This window comes from Epinephelus fuscoguttatus, linkage group LG8, assembly GCF_011397635.1.
Source record: "Epinephelus fuscoguttatus linkage group LG8, E.fuscoguttatus.final_Chr_v1".
NCBI classification, from domain to species: Eukaryota; Metazoa; Chordata; class Actinopteri; order Perciformes; family Serranidae; genus Epinephelus; species Epinephelus fuscoguttatus.
Window position 1 is genome coordinate 1,752,343 of NC_064759.1, and position 19,265 is coordinate 1,771,607.

General features: G+C 44.4%; 2 protein-coding genes across 3 annotated transcripts in view; one reads left to right on the forward strand and one right to left on the reverse strand.

The window, feature by feature from the left end:
* LOC125892608 (cathepsin S-like) overlaps window positions 1-19,265 on the reverse strand; it is an 853,108-nt gene that overhangs the window by 648,671 nt on the left and 185,172 nt on the right. The gene's annotated exons all lie outside the window — the stretch shown is intronic.
* bbs9 (Bardet-Biedl syndrome 9) overlaps window positions 1-19,265 on the forward strand; it is a 244,923-nt gene that overhangs the window by 90,962 nt on the left and 134,696 nt on the right. For both annotated transcript variants that reach the window (XM_049582619.1, XM_049582620.1), the window contains exons 16-18: window positions 1,325-1,420; window positions 3,075-3,247; window positions 3,360-3,512. In XM_049582619.1, coding sequence (XP_049438576.1) covers window positions 1,325-1,420; window positions 3,075-3,247; window positions 3,360-3,512 — 422 coding nt within the window. The remainder of the gene's footprint in view (window positions 1-1,324; window positions 1,421-3,074; window positions 3,248-3,359; window positions 3,513-19,265) is intronic.

Consider the following 19,265-nt stretch of genomic DNA (forward strand, 5'->3'; position numbering starts at 1 on the left):
TGTTATCTGCACTGACATGAGAAAACAACAAGGTGGGATGAGGGTGCTGGTGGTTACAGTAGTGAACATAGTCTGCAGCCTGCAGTTCAGTGTGTCCGTCTGTTCCATCAAAGAAGAAAAAAAAAACATGTTGAAAGAAATGGCACCTCAGGTTTTTTCTCACTGCGACGACATTTAGGCTGCTGCTACAGAGCTTTAGTTGGGTATAATGAATCAAATGCAGAGTAGAAAGATGAAACCAAGAATGTCAGTCTCCAGTGAATTGAGCTGAAGAAAATTTCCATTTACATCCAATTTTTTTTATATAAAATCATGATCCTTCTGTGGAAGGCTGCAACCTTCCAAGTCAGGTCCTACATGGACTAGGCAAGACTCCCTCCTAGCACTCGGTGAACACACATTGTAACAGGCTAGCGAGTGCTCAGGTGTGCGTCGTTGAAGAGGCTCCGCCTTAAATTATGTGGGTACTTCATGCCTGCAGAGGATACACACACGCATCCTTGAAAATTCTCTTAAGGAAGGTCTCAGTCCTCTGTAGAATTCGAAGGATCCTTGACATTAGGATTCGATGCAATAGCGTTCTTGAAATCCAGCCGTTTAAGGATCCTTCACGGACTTTGAGAAGCTCCAACTAAATTGGTTCCTATGGTGACGTGTGTGAGTGTGAATTTGTGAATAAGTGACTCAGTTCTCTGGATAAATATGATTCTGTAAATGCAGCCTGTTTAAAATATCTGTCAGATATGAAACCAGAGATGAAACAATATAATATGAAACATGTTGGTTCAGTTGATCTGAGACAGACAGGTCCTGCAGATAGTGTCAGCTGAGAGCTGAGGACCAATAAGCATCCACAGGAGGGCGTGACATGACGCCAGATGACGTGAGCAGGAACGGAAAGCTTGGGAATGAGAGAAATGTGTAGCTGTACATGTGTATACATTCATATGAGTCATCAGCTGTTATGTGTCTGTGTGTGTGGTTGTGTATTTATACCAGTGTGTTTATGCCTGTTTATTTATTTGTGATGCTGTGTGTGTGCGTGTGTGTGCGTGTGTGTGTTTGAGCCCTGAGAACCTCTGTTGTGTTTCCCAGTTATCTTTGGTACAATCGCCCACAATCAGCAGCTCTGACGTCTAAACACACACTCAGCATCCTCTGTGCTTTTGTGCACGGAGGGATTTGTGTAAGCTGCTGCCTGCTAACATTGTGTGTCTTGGTGAACAGTGTGACTGTATCTTGTTCACCTTTGTTGGCGTCTTGCATCATGATAGGCTGTCCTATCTGTCTCATCACGCTGCTGTCTGTCTTTCTGTCTCTGCAGAGTTTTCAGCTAAATCAGAAGATAAGGACGGGAACAGTTTGGCTTTCCAGTTCCTGTCAGGAGCCAAAGTTACCGTGCAGGCCTCCAAGACCTCCCGTGAGTCTGAAAACACCACGACACACTGAGCACTGGTTCACCTCCGTGGAAACTGGTTTACATGTAAATGTGGGAATTCACCGTCCCTGACACAGAGCTGCTTCAGGGCTTCAAATATTTTCCAAATGGTGTCTCTCAACGTTTTGTTGCCTCTTTGACACATTTCAATACTTTGTGATGAATCATGAAAGCCTATTTTTTTACTTTTGATTTCTCTCTGTGACTCGTAGAGCCCTACTAGAATAATCAGTAACCTCCCCCTCCACTTTGCTCGTGACACAGTGCATAATCTGGGCACAAAGTAAGGCACAGGAGGGAGAGGGATTGCACTTACTCCCTTTATTAATCATGTGGTATTTTGGGCATATCATGAATTAAATGATGATTACCTTCAAAAGCTGTGCCTGCACCTAGTGCTCTACTCTTTGCATGGTGGATTCGGTAAATTGGAGCAGCGAGCGATTTCCTACTGAGAGTGAGGCAGTGAGAGCAGTCATGTCACTGCAGCAAATATCAGAACTACAAACTGCAGATGTAAACTTGTCAGAGGAAACAGAGCTGAACTTTAAGCTTCTTAAATAATCAGAACATGTGCACCGCGTCTCTTTTTGTGTGGAGTCAGACAGCAGCTCTGCAGCTCTGCTACGTTCATGCATATTTTCCTCAAGAATGATGAATTATTTCACACATCTGAAACCCATCCACACTTCCTTGTGTTTGTAACAAGCAGAGTGTACGAGTGTTGTGAACACGCCTCTGTAGATGTATCATACTATGTGAATAAGCCGCCTTTTTAAATAGCAGGAACATATAGTACCGCACCATTCTGACTTTAGACCAGGTTTTTGTTGGTCAATGGATCAGTCGCTTGCTAAATGCCAAAAATGCACCTGACCTGACCAAACCGTATTTTAAGACCAACACGTCCATGATGACAGATGGGCTCAAGTACTACTCAAGCTACATGGGCACCAGCTGTACTGCATTGATCTGAAACTAGAAATGCACAGCTGCACAGCTCTTTGAGCCGCTCTGCAGTGAGTGTAAGATACCCCTGAAATTCTAAGACTGTCTTTCTATACGTCTTGAACCTTCTGCAGAGCCTTAATAACAACCAGCATGTAACTACTGAAACATCTGGCAAATGTGGATCTGTCATCCATCACTTTTTGATACCTTTTGGTGCCTTTCAATATCCGATAACCTGACGATGATGATGCCTTTTGATACGTCCTTTAAACTTTTTTTCACTCACTCCTTTTGAGCTCGACAGATCTCTTGATACCATTCACCAAGTCTTAAGACCTCATGATATATCTTAACTACACCTGTTAACACCTTTGGTACTTTTTATTATGACTCTAAACCTGTTGAACTTTTAATTGTAATAACTGATATTTTAAAGGTTCTTTTTTAGCTTGAATTTCCTCTAACCACAGACACACTTTGCTTCTGTTTCATTCGTACAGCCTATTGAAACATTTAACAATGTTTTAATATTTTTAAATGTTTTATTGCAGCCTTTTAATACTGATCATGACTTTTACTTTTTTCTTTACTTCTCAAGTCACATCAACGGATTTAATTTCCATTCACAGTTATTATTGTCATGTTACCCCGTCCCTGCGTAAGTGCGTCTGTCTGTGTTTGTCAGAGCGTTACCGTATCCAGAGCGACCACTTTGAGGACATGTGGCTGGTGGTGAAGGAACTGGTTCAGAGATTCGACCAGCATTTCTCCAAACTGGGAGTCAAAGACTTCAAGAAAAGCTTCAGTGGACCGCTCCCGCTGCAGGAGTACTTCCTGTCTGTGGACAACCACTTCCAGGTATACATCAACGCTGATGCATCAGCTGACCTTAACAAAGAGATAACAGAGTATTTCCAAGTAAATAAGAAGTATCCCTGTGTGTGTGTGTGTGTGTGTGTGTGTGTGTTAGCTGCGTGTCAGTGCTCAGCAGTACCAGGATCTGCTGTCAGAGCGGGCCGTCCAGTTCAGAGCCATCCAGCGCCGCCTGCTGACTCGATTCAAAGACAAAACCCCGGCACCTCTGCAGAACCTGGACACGCTGCTGGACGCCACCTACAGTCAGGTGAGACACAGATACACACTCACAGAGTTCTGCTGGAGACTTGGGTGCTCACATGGGTGATAAAGGAGAGATGTGGATGGAGGTGACTGTAAAAAAGCTGCTGTGGACTTTTAAAGTGTCATTGACTACAAGACCCATAATCCTCAGGTGATATGGGCTAATCACTGACTCTTTAAATGCCTCTAAACTACAGGAGGTGTGTTCCTTCAGCTCAGGCTGTGGTTGGCTATCGAGGCCAAAACGACAGCGCTGGAAGCTCCTATTGTCTCAAGTGAGGTGTCAATCAAAAGGTCAGGAGCTGGCCTCTATTTTGAGATCCTGGCTGGTCAGTTGTTTCCATGCAGGACAGAGACATGATGGATAATATGTGGAGAAATGTGAAGGTTTGAAAGGATGCAGCAGCAGTTGGTGGATATCTGTGAATGGAATCATGTGTTTGGACGAGATATGTGACTGGATTTAGATCATCTGGACTGTTATCAGTCAGTACGTTTACATGCACAGTTTAATTCCACTTTTAATCGGAATGAAAGGCCATTCCGATTAAAAGTGGTCATGTAAACGGACATTCCAATTGAAAAATGGTCATTCCGATTGAAAATTAAATCTAATTAAAGGGGGTGGTTTATTCCGTTTGTCAGTCCAAATGAAAGAATTTGTGTGCATGTATACACTCATTCCTCTTTAAGTTCATTCCGGTCTTTTCTGCTCATAGCAACGGGCTGCATAGCATCGGGCTGAGATAGAGCAGTCAGACTCGTTGCACTCACCGGTTTCCATTCTCCACAGCACGGTCTTCTATCTCCCTTCTTCGACCTTCTACCTCCCTTCTCCTCCTCAACAGACGAAGCATTAGCAGAACAAGGTTGTTGTTGTACTGCTGCTACAAGAATATCAGCAAAACACGCCCGAAAAAGGCACTAAGAACGGCGCCATCAAGCATCTTGTTATCCGGAGCGAGGACTACAGTGTTTTCTTCCGGTAAACGTAAACGCGTAACATCCGCCCCGCCCCCTATCCAATCAGAAACCTTCCCTGCCCCAAACCTTGCGCAGACCTGAATAAAGGTGATTAAACTTATCTCCGTGTAAACCCTCGTTCGGAATGAATATTTCCCATGTAAACTACCTGGAAAGACTTTAATTCAGAATGATGTCATACACAGTTATTTCATTCCGAATGAGAAGCCATCATGTAAAGCCCAGCATACACTGTGTGTAAGGGGGGGGGGGTCGAGGGCCGATCATCTGTTCCAGAACCGCGGTCGGATGAATTTCTGACGTCAGAAATTTTGGTCGGCCAGCACAGACATTCGCACAGTTGAAGCAGAGCCACGAGCCGATTCACCAACGTCTGTGCATTTATCCCTCACTGCACCTGCGCAAAGACATAGATCACCATGGCGATGCGTCGGTGGACTGTAAATATGGAGGCCAGGTTGGTTGAGAGGTACAACACACACACACACACACACACACACACACAGGGTGCACCCGGCTGTAGCCGGCTTACCTCCAATTCTCGCTGTAAAATGGACAAACCATACTCATACTGTCCACGTCTCTCAAGCCATCTGCGAGTCCATATGCGCTGACACCTCTTCTTTTTGGATGTTTCAGCACACAGTATAGCGCAAATCATCAAAGCAAACTGCTTGTCCTGCTTCGTTGGCAACATCGGCACTTCCGGAACAAATCGGAGCTTTCAAATGTATCTTTAACTGTCAACGGGCAGGATAGTCAACAGGGGCCGACGAGCCATTTTCACCCGTACAGTGTGCTTGATGATCGGAACGTACAGTGTGAGCACATAAATCGTGAGCTTTGGCCGCACATTGCAGACGATTCACTCGTACAGTGTGAGCTGGTATTAACAACAAGATTTTAAAAATCGTACAGTGTATGCTGGGCTTAACCGTAGCCAGTGTGTGAGAAAGGAAATGGGGGCTGTGTAAGCTGTGATTCAGTCTGGATAATATGGAGCTGTGGATTATGTTGATGCTTCATAGGTGAGTTATAACTGTTTGTTGTTTGACAGAAGCAGTTACTGAGCCTGCTGTGGTGGTTGTATCTTATAACGGTCAGCATGATTGGCACCGCGAGGAGCGTAGCTTTCAAATAATAGGTCCTATGAGTAAACCATTTAAACAACAACAAATACAGAAGTAGTTTTGCATGGTATAATCATCAAAAATCAGGGCCCCCCCAGGGGACGCTTGAGGACATCACTGGGGTGGAGAAACTGAAGGTGTAGACAGCCTCACTCAGTCTGCTGACGCTGCGACCTGGATCTGGACCAACAGCAGAAAATATATATTCATATTTTAATTCGTTTGACTGTTGGTGGTAAATTTTACCTCAGAGAGTAAGTCTCACTCTCTTATGCTGTCTTTCATTAACTTACAAAAACACACATGTGCGTACACACACACACACACACACACAGCGATGACGTGTTGGTGTAGATTTACAGTGTGAGAGTTGTGTTCTGCTGATTTATGGACTTCCTCTTTTAAGGTGATTAGCTGTGAGCTCACACCCAGTTGGACACACACACACACACACACACACACACACACACACACACACACACACACAATGTCACGTTAGTTTAAACAGATACAACCTGTTAGAGACACACTTGTACCTGCATGTCGATGTTTAGACGCTCGCTCTCCATCCCTCTTTCTCTTTGTCACAAAGACTATATGTGTGTGTGCTTATGTATCTGTGTGTGTGTATTTGTGTGTGTATCTGTGTGTATGTGATGTAGTTGAGGTTAGTGTGAAGCTGATTTTGAAACAAAGCAGCCGTTCAGCTTTTGTCTTAAGTTTGACGTATGGGAGGGTGGAGCTGCGTTTGGTGTCTCAGTGGTTGTGTGTGTGTGTGTGTGTGTGTGTGTGTGTGTGGGTGTGTGTGGGTGTGTGTGTGTGAGAGGTAAAGTGATGGTTCCTTGCCCCTGCTGTTTACTCTAGAGGCTGACTTGGCGGTCATCGGCTGCACCATCCATTAGCTTCTCGTTACCATAGCGTGGCGGTGTGACATCATCTCTTCATTAGCTGTTAAAGTTGTCGGTGCGTCAGCGTTTGGCTCTCTGTGATCAGAGACACTCTCTCTGTTCAGCACGCTGCTCTAACAATACTTTACTCTGACGCTCAGTAACTTTCAGTGAGTTCAAGGAGAGGAAATTAATGAGCGTGTTGAAGTTCTTAATGCCATTAAAGCCAAATAAACAGCGTTGACCTCAGGTTGGCTGCGAGCTGTCACATGTTAATATCCTCACTCTGTTTAATGTCTGCCGCCTTAACTGTTTAATCAGCAGCACTTACTGCAATCATACTTAATCTGTGATGTTTTTTTAGGCCTGCTGCACTGTTGTAGTAATAACGTGTTGAGATCCACGTTGAAGGATATGTTTTTTATTTAGCCTTTATTTCAACAGGTTTGTCCCAGTGAGGTCTGTTACAAGGACGACAAGAATAGCAGCAACGCAGAGTTTAGACAAAAAAATAACATTTACACTAAAGCGCATAGTGTTGAGTCACATGAAACCATCAGATAAAACTTGGAATGTCCCGATCCGATCTCAAAGACCAGGGCCAATCACTTCATTTTTTTTAAAACTGCTCGGGACTGGCTATAAAGAGCTTGATTGGATTCTTTGTTTTACGTCAGCTGTCACACGAAAGCTTTCATGTGCAGCAACAAGGAGTGCAGTCTTCGTCAACTCTCCTCTACTCCTCTGAGCTCCTGTGTGTGTAAGAGCCCCGCCCACAGCAAAACACCACATGTTATGAACCAGGGATGTACGATAATATCTGCACATCATGATCCTATCCCATATACATATATCCCTCATGGATTAGCACGAGCGACTGCAGATGGTTACAGTCTGACTGGCTCTTCCTAGTTGAAAAGCTCAGTAAAGGGACCTGGACCAGCCTCATTGTATGCAAATAAATTCATCTGTTTATTTAATTATGGATCTCTACAAATACAGTAAGCAGTGTTTTAAAATTATGTTTGAAATCACAAATTTTGATGCACTAAAAGTGATCTTTTGCCCGTCATAATGTCTGAGTCAAAGCGTACCCGACCTGCACCCATGATCAAACCCCCCCAGGCTCCAGTCCCTCACATGAAGCTGGTTCTCCGTTCTTGAATTGGACGTCTCTTTGACTGGATGGTGAAAACATTCAATCACTGCCAGGTTAGGAAACATGTTAGCATGCTCCTTCCACCACCATCAAACCTCCAAAGGATCCGAACTCCATGTAGGCTGCCACCTCATCCTCGGGCTGCAAAGTTTCATGGCTGGAGTCCTCCACATCGGTGACCAATGTGACCACGGGGTCAAAGGTTACACTGGTGTCACTGACTTTCAAAATAAAAGGAACTGTCAGAATATTACACATGTACTGCACATCTCTTTAATTTCTTTTGTTCTGAAAATTAAAAAATGGATTTTTGTTCTCACCCTAACCCCCATGGAGGTCATTTTTACCCATACTGTGAATTTATATGTATACATATTTTTACCTGGTACATAGCTTTTTGTTGGTTACCTGTCAGGTACTCGACCTGGTTAGTTAGAGCAGCTGGATGCTCTGCAGCAGCTACGCCGTCCGTGTGAATGCTGCATGCGTGTGAGCAGCAGAAGTTCTGCTCATGCAGCCAGTGTGGCCTGATGCCGGAATTCCACTGGATGCATGTCCGTTGCGGAACGGCAGCGCTGGTTATCTGCTGCGTTCTCCGCCGTCCGTCAACACCCACCGACTGCGTTTGCTGTGCAGAGCGGTGCAGGACCCACGAGATCTCGCGAATTCACGCATAATCACGCGATATAACAAGATGTAGTTTCTATAAACAGAACCACAAAACCAGAGGAGTAGTAGGAAGACATCTGGGTGCACCTCCATGATTAACATCTCCTCGTCCATGGTGTCAACGGGGTGAAATAACGTCTGGAAACCTCTGACCTGTTGACTTCAGGCCTGCCTCCACCCATTATGATGTTTTCAAGGTGTAGTGCAGGGAAATATGATCCGCCGTGAACACTGTGTATTTTATTTTGAAAATTAACCGGATGTTTTATTTTGTTTCTGTGCACGACTTCCTGCCCCGCACGATCTGCTCTGTGCTGAATTGTTACGTTGTGCTCCGGCGTCCGGCAAAAATAGAAGTCCTGCGTATCTGTTGCGGAGGGCTCCGGAGTGCCAGTGGAAGCACACACATTGACTAGAATTGAAACGGATCGGCTCCGCTGCCGCGCCGGAACGCAGACGCAACCAACACTCATCTGGTGGAATTTGTGGGTGAGCGTAATGAAACACAGTGGGGTTGTCATTTGCCAGTTTTGGTCAATTGTCATTTAACAGCGGGCAGGGCTTACCTCATATAAGTCTGCCAGAGGGCAGTGGAGATGTGGAGGCCTGAGAGTGGCTGCAGCAGGTGAATGCACAGAGTAACATACTCTGATGGACAAAGAATGATAATGCTCATGTCTGATGTGTTTAAGCAAAACTCACTGTTTTATCATTAGTAAACATCACCGTAAAACTTTGAGTAACCTCTTCAAACTTTGTGTTTCTCAACTCGTGATGTGCAGTTTGAATTACGTGTCAAAATGTTGCTGTGTCTTCACTCTGACATCCAGCTCTGATATCACGACTCTGCCTCGTCGAGCTAATGCTTCTTGCTGTCACTCCTGTCCATCACCCCTTCTCTCTCTCCGTCTCCCTCTCCCTCTGTCTTCCTCTCTTCCCGCCATCCCGCAGCTCGTATGCGGGAAGTTTCTGACACACTATACACTCTGTAATGTATACACACCCGCCATAATGGAGGCTATCGACGGCTGGTCGGAAGAGTGATGAATGCGTCAAATTAATAATTCATGTCAGTATTAGGAGTCATGCAGCTGAGGCCGGGGCCAGCTCAGCAGTTCGCCGTTTGTAACAGGACCGGTTTCATGAGGACACTTCACAGACTCTGTTTTAATAGAAGGCTGACGGGAGGGAGATAAAAATCAAATGTGCTTTTAATTTGATGATTTACTGAGACTTTTTTTCTAGTTTCATCTGTCTGTGTGGATTTTACTTTCAGTCAGTTTGTGGTTTTCTTAGAAGGATTTCTTTCTTTCCAACCTTTTTGTTTTTCATCATATTTGATCTCATTTTAAGTGCATTTTCTTTCAGTTCAACCCTTTCTGATCTCTATTTTTTTGTTTCTTACTTATTTGTTCACTTTCTCCTGACACAGAGGTGGTAAATAAACCGTCTAACAGTTATTTATTTCCAAATAAGTGAACCTTTTAGCTTCCCATTTTAATAGTTGTTCATTTAACACCTTGCTCAGAGGCACTCCAGCGGTCTTGATGAAGGAAGGAAGGATGTTGGTCCCTCACTTGTCCCACTACAATCTTTTTTTCTGCTCAGTTTCAGGCACTTAACTGAGTTCCTGGTCAGAAACCTTCACCAGGTGAAACCTCAGAGTCTTCACAAAGTAAAGTTTTTTGTGGGTGTTTACCTCGTGAAGCGGGGGCTCGGTGCCAGCAATCACACTGTTGTTAGAATGAGAAAGGAATGTGTGGCCAATCAGGAATGCTGGTGAACCAGGCACCTCTTTCATTTCGGCGCGGAGGAATGTCTGCTGGGTAAATTTTCTGCATCAATCTTAGGTGACGGGGGGGATTTCCCCCTCGTTAGCGGTGTGTGTCTCCACATGCAGCGGCCGGCCATGGCCGACGAGCCGTCAGAGATAAGAGGAACGAGCTCCCTGTGAGAATACTCTGCGGTCGGCTGTGCATTTATGCAGCGGAGGATAATATTTCCATTGTTCATGCTGCCTTTATGAGCCTATATTTTATTCATGAATTCCTGAGAGCTAGCGAGCCACGGCTGAGTTTTTCTGTGTGTGTACGTGTAAGCTCAGGAAACTTTTTCATCTGCCGACCTCAGTGGCTGGATTCCAAAATACACCCGATGTTTGAACCGTAGGACCAGCTCGATGTGATTGATGAGTTTCAGAACAGAGTGAGACTTGTGAATGATTGTTTGTTATGTGTCAGAGCGGCTGGTGGAGAAGACAAACCAGCTACGGCCTGAATTCTCCAGTTTGTTTGGTCATTGCTGATAAACTGCAGCTCTGCTCTGTCAGTATTTCTGTCTCCTGTCCTGGTCGAGGTGTGTTTCTCCTCCACCTCCCTCCCCCATCACTCCTTAAAAAGCCATCAGTCATCGCAGCCCCTGTGTTTTACACTCTCCCCTCTAACTGGTGTTTGATTAATCTGTGGCAGCCAGAGGTTGACCTGGCGCTGGTGCTCCTTGGCTAACTAACTCGCCAACCTCTCAAACTGGAGGGGAAACCCACGACTGTCAATCAAAGAAATAAAAAGCCCTAAAAAGAGTTTGTGGAAATGGATGACGAGGGGCCAAAGGGGGCACAACAAAGGGAGGGAGACTTTTCCCTTCCCATAAATATTTTCTCCGGCGCTGTTTCCTCTGGATGTGAAATGTCCGTCGTTTGTTAGTATTAGCATTAGCGCTGGACTAGCAAGAGCTGACGTCTGGGAGGTGGCAGCGGGGAGCTCAGGAGCCGGGCCGGGCCGGGCCGAGCCAAGCTGAGCCTCCCTGTAATTATGAGTTCAAACGCTGGAAGAGGGCGGCGCGCTGACTGACGGGGTGACTGACAGACCGTCCAGGGGCCTCGCAGGGCCCCTAATGGAGGCTTCTGGTGGACAGCAGCTTGATTTATCTGGCCCCAAATGGAGCTCTAAACATGGCTAAACACAGATCCCACTGTGGAGCGCAGGACCACCGCCATTAACAGCCAGGCCTCTGACTCCTCGTGTCTGTGTGTGTGTATCTAAGAGTGCATGAGGAAGTGTGTGTTTCAACTATGTATATATATGTATGTGTGCTCGTGTTTCATTCGGCCATTTGTGTGTTTTCACATTCATGACTGTGTGTTTATTAATGTGTGTAATCATATTTCAGATGGCATGTGCGTGCGTGTGTGTGTGTGCATACATGTAGACTGTGTGTTCATATACTGCACAGTGTGTTTGTGTAGAGTGTGAGTGCGTTTCAGCAGATTATGGCTGCATGTTTTTTTTCTCGTGTTTGCATGTGCACTAGAGGTTTTTATGGGTCCAAACATTTGGACCAAATCCAAAACAGACTCATGGACGACCGACTCAAACCTGACATGCAAAAATACATTTTCAGCAAAACAGATCAGGGCTCTCATTTATAAAGCAGAAAATGGCGTGCACCAAAAAATATTCTGATTTGTAAAACCGTGCGTACGCCTGACAGTGCGCCATCTGAAGATGAAAGTTTGATCTGTGAACACAATTCATTTAATTATTTATTTATCTAAGTTTGTTATGGTGGCCCTGGCCTGCATTATGATGAGGACACAAAATGAGGATATGGAGTTTGATAATCATGTGAGAGCTGTGCTGACTTTATTTCCAGACTTTACTAAGTCACAAAATCCATATGTGCAGCTGGTGAAGATGAACGTAAGTCGACTGGAGACGTAAAAGTGTGTGGCAGCACTGCAGTGTCTCCAGTGCACTCTGTGTCTGCACAGTCGTATTTACTGCAGCGATTTTACACACAAAACTGTCTGAGAACTTAAATCATGCGTATTCATAATACGTATTTACAGTATTGGAAGATATTATTGGAAACTGTTGATGCTCTGTTTTCTAATTATTGAAAGCTATTTAATGTGTCAGCTGCATCCCTCTCGTCTGCACTCTGCAGGGAGTGTGATGGTGAGACAGCACTGATGAAGTAATGAGCAGAATCTGAGGTGAGATGTGAGTGAGCTCATAATTGTTACAACTGAAAGGTGTTAAGTTGCTAATAATGCTGCTAGATTGGATGATTCTGGTGAAGCAAATCTATAAGTAACGTGTGATATGAGACGACATGAAATGTGTGAGAGACATTATTATATGTTTAATGACTCCTCACTCATTTAATCTCTACACTCTGGCTTCATTTCACTGCCTCACCATCTGTGTCACTCTATCTGTTTCCCCTGTCTACAAAATGTTCACATTGCATGAGTCAGAGTTTCCGTACAGGTGCACACTTTCTCCCGTCAAGTTTGTTTTTTATAGATCTGCACTTTTGCGTGGTAAGTGGCGTACGCCTCTTTCAGGCCTCATTTTGTGTGTACGCAGTGTTTATAAATGAGACCTCTGATCTGAGATCAGTCTGAATAGACCCGAATAATAACCTGACCTGACCCCAACATGCAGTAAGAGAAACTAATAGACTCAAATAGATCCAGAACTTTGACACTGGCTGCAGAATGGTTCTCCACTGATTAATGAGACTTGGATTACCCTGCAGGAGCAGTGTGAGTTTGTAATCTGATGGTTTGATGTAGTTTTAATGTTGTTAAAGGTGGTTAAAAAGTTAAGATATTTTTATTTCATTTTGGTTTTGGAACAGACACTCAAGAGTCATTTTGACATTTTTACCGAAATATTTAAACTCTAAAGTGTGTGACCCTGCGCTGATGACCAGTCTATTTGTGTAGCAGTGGACTGGTGATGCATTACCAAGTATGTGTTCATGTAGATAGAGTGTGTGTGTGTGGTGTGAATGGCAGGCTCTTAGGTGCCGTGTGTGTGTTTGTGTATCAGATTAAAGGACTGACGGGAGCCGAGAAACTTCCTCCCTCTCTCTCTCTCAATCACGTTCTGACTTCCCTCAGGAGATGTTTCAGCCCAGGTACACACACATTTACACCCATCAGTGCTTTCTCTCTCTCTCTGTCTCACACACACACAGACTGAGACCCCTCTGGAGGCTGAATGGAGCACAGAGGGTTGACGGTGGTCTGGTTTGTTTTCCCTCAGACACTCTGTTTATGTGACTGTCTGTCTTATCACTGAATGGTTGTCTTTCATTCAGCTGACGGACACTCAGTGTTCTGTGTGTGTGTGTGTGTGTGAGTGTGTGTGTGTTTGTGTGATGGGGGTGGATTTAGTCTTTTCCCCCCTGTGTGAGACCCTCGGAGCCTCAGAAGGTGTTTGCTGGAGTTCTTCAGGTGACGACAGTCTCAAATACATGTTTCTTTAAGAAGTCTACAAGTCAGATTTTTTACATGTAAATCAGTGTTTCTCTGCTTTTTTGACCCCTCTGAGGTCAGAAGAACAATCTCCCAATATGATAATTTTATTGTTTTTTGACCTGATTCACATTTTGCACCTCTGTGGTGGCGATGGCCACGGCCAGAGACATTATGTTTATAGCTTGTACGGACACACCCCATTCTCGTGAACGTGGTATCTGGAGAACGCCTTGAGGGGATCATCAAGCATGACACAAATGTCCACTTCAACTCATCAATGAAGGTCAAAGGTCACTGTGACCTCACAAAACATGAATCTATATGCTAATTATGACAAAAATTTGTACAAAAGTCCAACAGGATAAAATGATGAAGTCATTAGATTATATATCCAAAAGGTCAAAGGTCAGCTCACTGTGACATCACAACCCGTTCTTATTCCAAAGTCGGCAAATACTGACACCAAAAGCAACCTTTGGCGAGCGGTGTCAGTTCGTAAAGTGGCTCGACTGAAACTTTTGCAGTGTTATGATACGCCGCTGTCAGCAGGACAGCACCTGTCATGGCAGCATGATACACAGATGGACAGTGTCAGTTCATATTGCAGCCACACTGCACCTGACACAGAGGTATGATATGCCGCTGGACGGCGTCAAGTTGAAAGACTGCAGTTAACAACATAATATAAGGAGCTATGAAGGAGCTACGAATGTAGAGCCAGACCATGATGATCTTTTCCAAACCTAACCACATGCTTTTGTTGACGTCCTGGTGCTGGATGTGGCGTCCTAGAACATCAACAGCAGGTGCAGGAGGACACCTACTGTGTCGCATGTAGATGTAAAAGGTCACTGACAAAGTGGCGATATGGGACGACTTGAGATTAGACCATGTTGGACATCATACTGTTCTGAAAAAACACTTTGGCGGTTATTCATCATCATACAGCTGCTCTTGATCGATTTAGGCACCTTACAATACGTTCAGTGACAGTAAAGCTTCTCTCTTGTAGGAACAGAAGGGGAGACGTTTGGTCAGATACTGAATTGGTGACTCTAATCTTGAAACTGTGCTGATTGTATAGATCTTCTGTGTGTGAAGCATCCATGTTTTCACTGACATGGATGGAGACTGTCAGAGACACTGGACTTGTCTGGCATACAAAGCAGTTATTCTTTGAATCTCTTTCTCAGCTACACGACTTTTTGTGATGAGCAAACAGAAATCAGCCGGCGTTTAAAGCCTTATTTCATTATTTGGGATTTAAACGGTTCGTCCGTTCAATTCCAGGTAGCATGAGGTCATTAAAAAGTCTGTTTAAAGTTAAACGGTTTCAGATTTAGTTGTGTTAAACTTTGTAATATCAGTGTTCTGTGATAGAGTTTTGGTCGTCGGCCCAAACCGAATCAGCCCCACCCTGAACAGCGGACGGGTTCGAGCTGAGTCTGGCTCTGATTTCTCTCGGCTCCCTCGGGCTCGATCAGGTCAAGTTTCATTGTATTTATCTTCCCCAGATTTTAATCAGGTTCGGGCTCATTAAATGCCGCAGCGGTTGCGGGCGAGACAACACACAATCAATCGGTTCCAGTAGGATCAGGCCAGATTTTTGGACCCGACATAAGCCGTAGTATGAAAGTCGTGTAAAAACAATCACAGAGGGAGGAAGAGAGGAGCGAGGATGGAGCATGTGAACTGTTCTTTATCAGACAGACATAGATGACCTGCCAGAGGATTTCCTCATAGATGTGGTGCAGCCGGAGGAGACTTTATTATTAACATATGGATGTGGTCGGAGTGGGAGGGGACGCAGGCCGTCGAGGAGGGGATCAGAGGGGGAGATTCAGAGAAAGATAGGAGAGATAGACAGATGAAAGTGAAACAAAGACAAGACAGACATAGAAATACAAATAATGAGAGTTTGGGATTTACCAATAAAAAGACACATGGAGACAGAAAAATGAGGAGATGAAGTGAACTGAAATATGGAAGAGACGGATAAGAATACGAAGAGATTAAGAGATGGAAAAAGACAGAAATACAAAAACCGAACACAAGTGCAAAAAAAGAGGGACAAAATATGGCAAATGGGGCCGAAACACAACACATATCTGTTTTTATTGTAGTTTATTTTTTAGGACAGAAGAGTTTGTTAGGAAAAAAGAGATGGAACACAGAGATCTGTCCGTCTGTCTGCATGACAAAAACATCGCTGTCATTTAAAGATATTCATGCAACAAAACATACGATTGTGAAGTGAGAGGAGGTTCAGAGATGGAAAAATTGACACTAAAAAAGACACTAATGAAATGTAGGTGAAGCATCAGAGATATGAAACTATGAAACGTAAGGTCTGACTCAGGCAGATGGAGGAGAGAGGGCCGTAAATGATCTCCTCCTCCTTCCTGTCCTCTGATCCCACAGCTGAACGAATCAAAGAACAAATCTGACTTTTATTGTCTGTTTTATTTCCCATTGATCTGCTTTCATCTGTCTGCTGTCTGCCCCGCAAATGACAGAGTGATCCGAGCTCCTCATCACACCACGGAGGATGGACCAAAGAGACGGGAGACAAAGGACAGAGAAAGTTTACTGAGGGCGAGGAAAGAGAGTGTTAGCGGGAGAAAAAGAATACTGCAGATGAAATATGAATTAATTATTAAAAGGAAAACTGGAAAAAAAAATTGATGTCATAAATAAAAGTTTAAACAGTGAGCCTCACACACACATAAAAAGAAAAAGATGAATCAGTGAAAGAAATGAAGCCCAGGAGGAAACAATCAGATGACACAGCACTGAGACAAAGAACAAATTCAAAACAGGATGACGATAAAGAGGAGCTGAACTGAGAATTAATGAAACTGAGTCAACGCTGAGCGAACTGTTAACCCTCCGAGACCCACATGGACCCATTTTTTGCATCCCAGTCTCACTCTGAAGTCATTGAAAGCCGGCGCTTGGTCAGTGTCTTCCAGCGTCAGGCACCAATGAATAAAGCCGTCCTTTCTCATCAGTATGATACGCTGCTGGTTGCTTACATTTAGAGGGTGTAGGGGCTTAGAGCATTATGGCGGACGTTTATGTTGAACATTCCCACGATCACTTATATCTCAAAAGATGTCGTAGCAAGTTTCAGGTTGATACCATTCGCTACACAGATTTGTTACTAAATTTAAGTATTTTTGACCACTGAAGAGTTGATCAAAAAGATAAAAATCCACGCTGTGATTTTGCATCAAAAACTTCTGACATTTGGAGATTTCTATAACAACTATATTTTCTAGTGGTTGGATGTTGAGCACCTTTATTCTGGAAATTGCTGAGGATTCCCTTATTGTCGATATGCCTGTGAAAGCCATCAAGATATCATAGGCGGAAATATAACATTTATACTACACACAAGAAATGGCATGGTTTTTGCCCAAAACTGTATGAGACTGGCATAAAGTGGGCATGTCTGTAAAGGGAAGACTTGTGTGTATACCACAGAACATATTTGAGACGTCAAGGGACCTCTGTGAAAATGGCCATGGTTAGCCGAACTTTGGAGCGTTACTTAGCCCCTCTCTGAGAAGCTAGCATGACATGGTTGGTAAATCTCAGCCTCTGATAGACAGGAATGTCGACCAGGATCGCTGGCAGCCCGGCAGGCCTCAGAGGGTTAAATGTAAAGAGCAAAGGAAATGATAGACTGCAGGAAAACATTAAAAGAACAATGATACTATATGAATTTAAAGTGAATGAAAAATTCATAAGAATCCCTCCAGCACTGTGAGGAGACGGTCATCAGTCCCTCAGCGGTCCTGCTGTGCTCCACTTATCAGTTTTCCTGCCAAAATATTCAAACGGGAGTTCTGACCAGTGAATATATAAAGACAAAGTTTCCCACCATGCTTACCACATCATTTCTCTTTGTGTCCTGTTGCTGGGCACCAAGCAGAGATTTAATAAATCATCCATGTTGGAAAGCTGTCACGCTGAGAGGAGATTAGAGGAGCAGAGATTATAGACTGAGGCTTTTTCCCTGCAGCTTTAATTAAACAGTCTGATAGTTCAGTGCCAACAGTTTGGGCCTGATATGACACCCCTGACCTGTGAAACCTGTGGCTGCACCATCATCATCATCATCATCATCATCATCATCACAGATGAGACCTGGTTGGGTCTGCTGGGTGTCAAAGGTCAGCTCTGACCTTGTGTGGTGGTTTCCAAACTCCCCGCCTGGTTTCTCTGGCACAGACGTTTTGACTGTAACATACAAAACCGCAGCAGGGTGCTGTTTGCATTCTGCTCTGCTCGTGGGAAGCTTTTGTTTGGCCGAAGAGTAAATCAAATCAACTTTGCAGCTCAGAGGACGAGATGTGTGGAGTTCCGTGCTGTCGGCCGTGTCGACCACAGACTGTAAACTTGTGTGCTCTCGATGACGTTATGAGTCAAAAGACCACAGTGAAGTGGTGACTGACGGCGTCCATTTGCTGAGCTCTGGTCTGGTGACTGGAGTGAAAAGATACAGGGCCGGTTATGAAAATTAAACTAATGGTGATAATGAAAATATAAGTCAAAATGAAATATGGTAGGTCATAAAGAACACAAGAAAATAAAGACAAAAACAAAATGGCATCATAAACTGCAGCGCCTGTGATTTGGGTCCAGCTGTTGAATCTCTCCCCTGTTTTATCTCATGTCTCCACTGTCTGTAAAGCTCTGTCACACATGCACTGCAACCCTCAACTCATCTCAACCTCACCCAAAGAAGTGTGTAAGAACACAAATGTCCAAATAAGTACAACGTCCATGTGATGTCCGATTGAGCCCATGTGTGATTAGAGCAGGCCACTGTCTGAAGAATTCACTGCGAGCCTGTTGACAGAAAACCAAGAACCAAGAAAACCAGAGGGTGAAAAAGAAGGGTCACCTACATGTAGGCGCTACGAAAATGCCCAACTGGCAAGATGACGCTATTTGGGAACTTCTGTCAGGAAGGAAAGATCCAAAATTATCAGACAAAATAAACAAACAGCAAGACTCATCATCAGCCTCCTGCAGGCTCCACTGAGGTGCCGACCCTGACTAAAACCAAGAGTATTTCCAGCAGGGGTGGGCGATATGGCCCTAAAATAATATCATTAAGGGTACTCCGCGAGAGCTGCCCTGCTCGCTGTTGTGTGAGTGTGTGTGAATGGTTGAGTAATTGGTGGCACCATATATGGCAGCCTCAGTGGATGGGTGAATGTGACATGTAGTGTAAAAGCGCTTTGAGTGTTCGGAAGACCTGTAACCTGTGACAGCCTGATACACTACGATAACTTGCACATTTACATATATGGAGTTTTTTGTTGAGCTGCGAGCATCACGTAGGTTTACATTACCAACGGTTTAATCACTTGATGACACTGACTCGTGTGTGTGTGCTCGGAGAGAGAGGAGAGGGAGAGACGCTGTGCTGCTGCCAGAGGAGCCGCTGAATGAGTTCCCTCTGAGGGCTAACAGACGTGAAACATTCAGGATGCCACAGTTTATTCAGCACTACTGAAGCTGCTCCTCTTTTACAGGAAAGGAAAGGAAAAGGCCAGTGTGAAGTACAACAACAGATGAATTAAAGAGGACTGCATAAAGAAAGGGATAGGGTGCTTAAATTCAAAGCAGGAGTAACTTTGCAAAT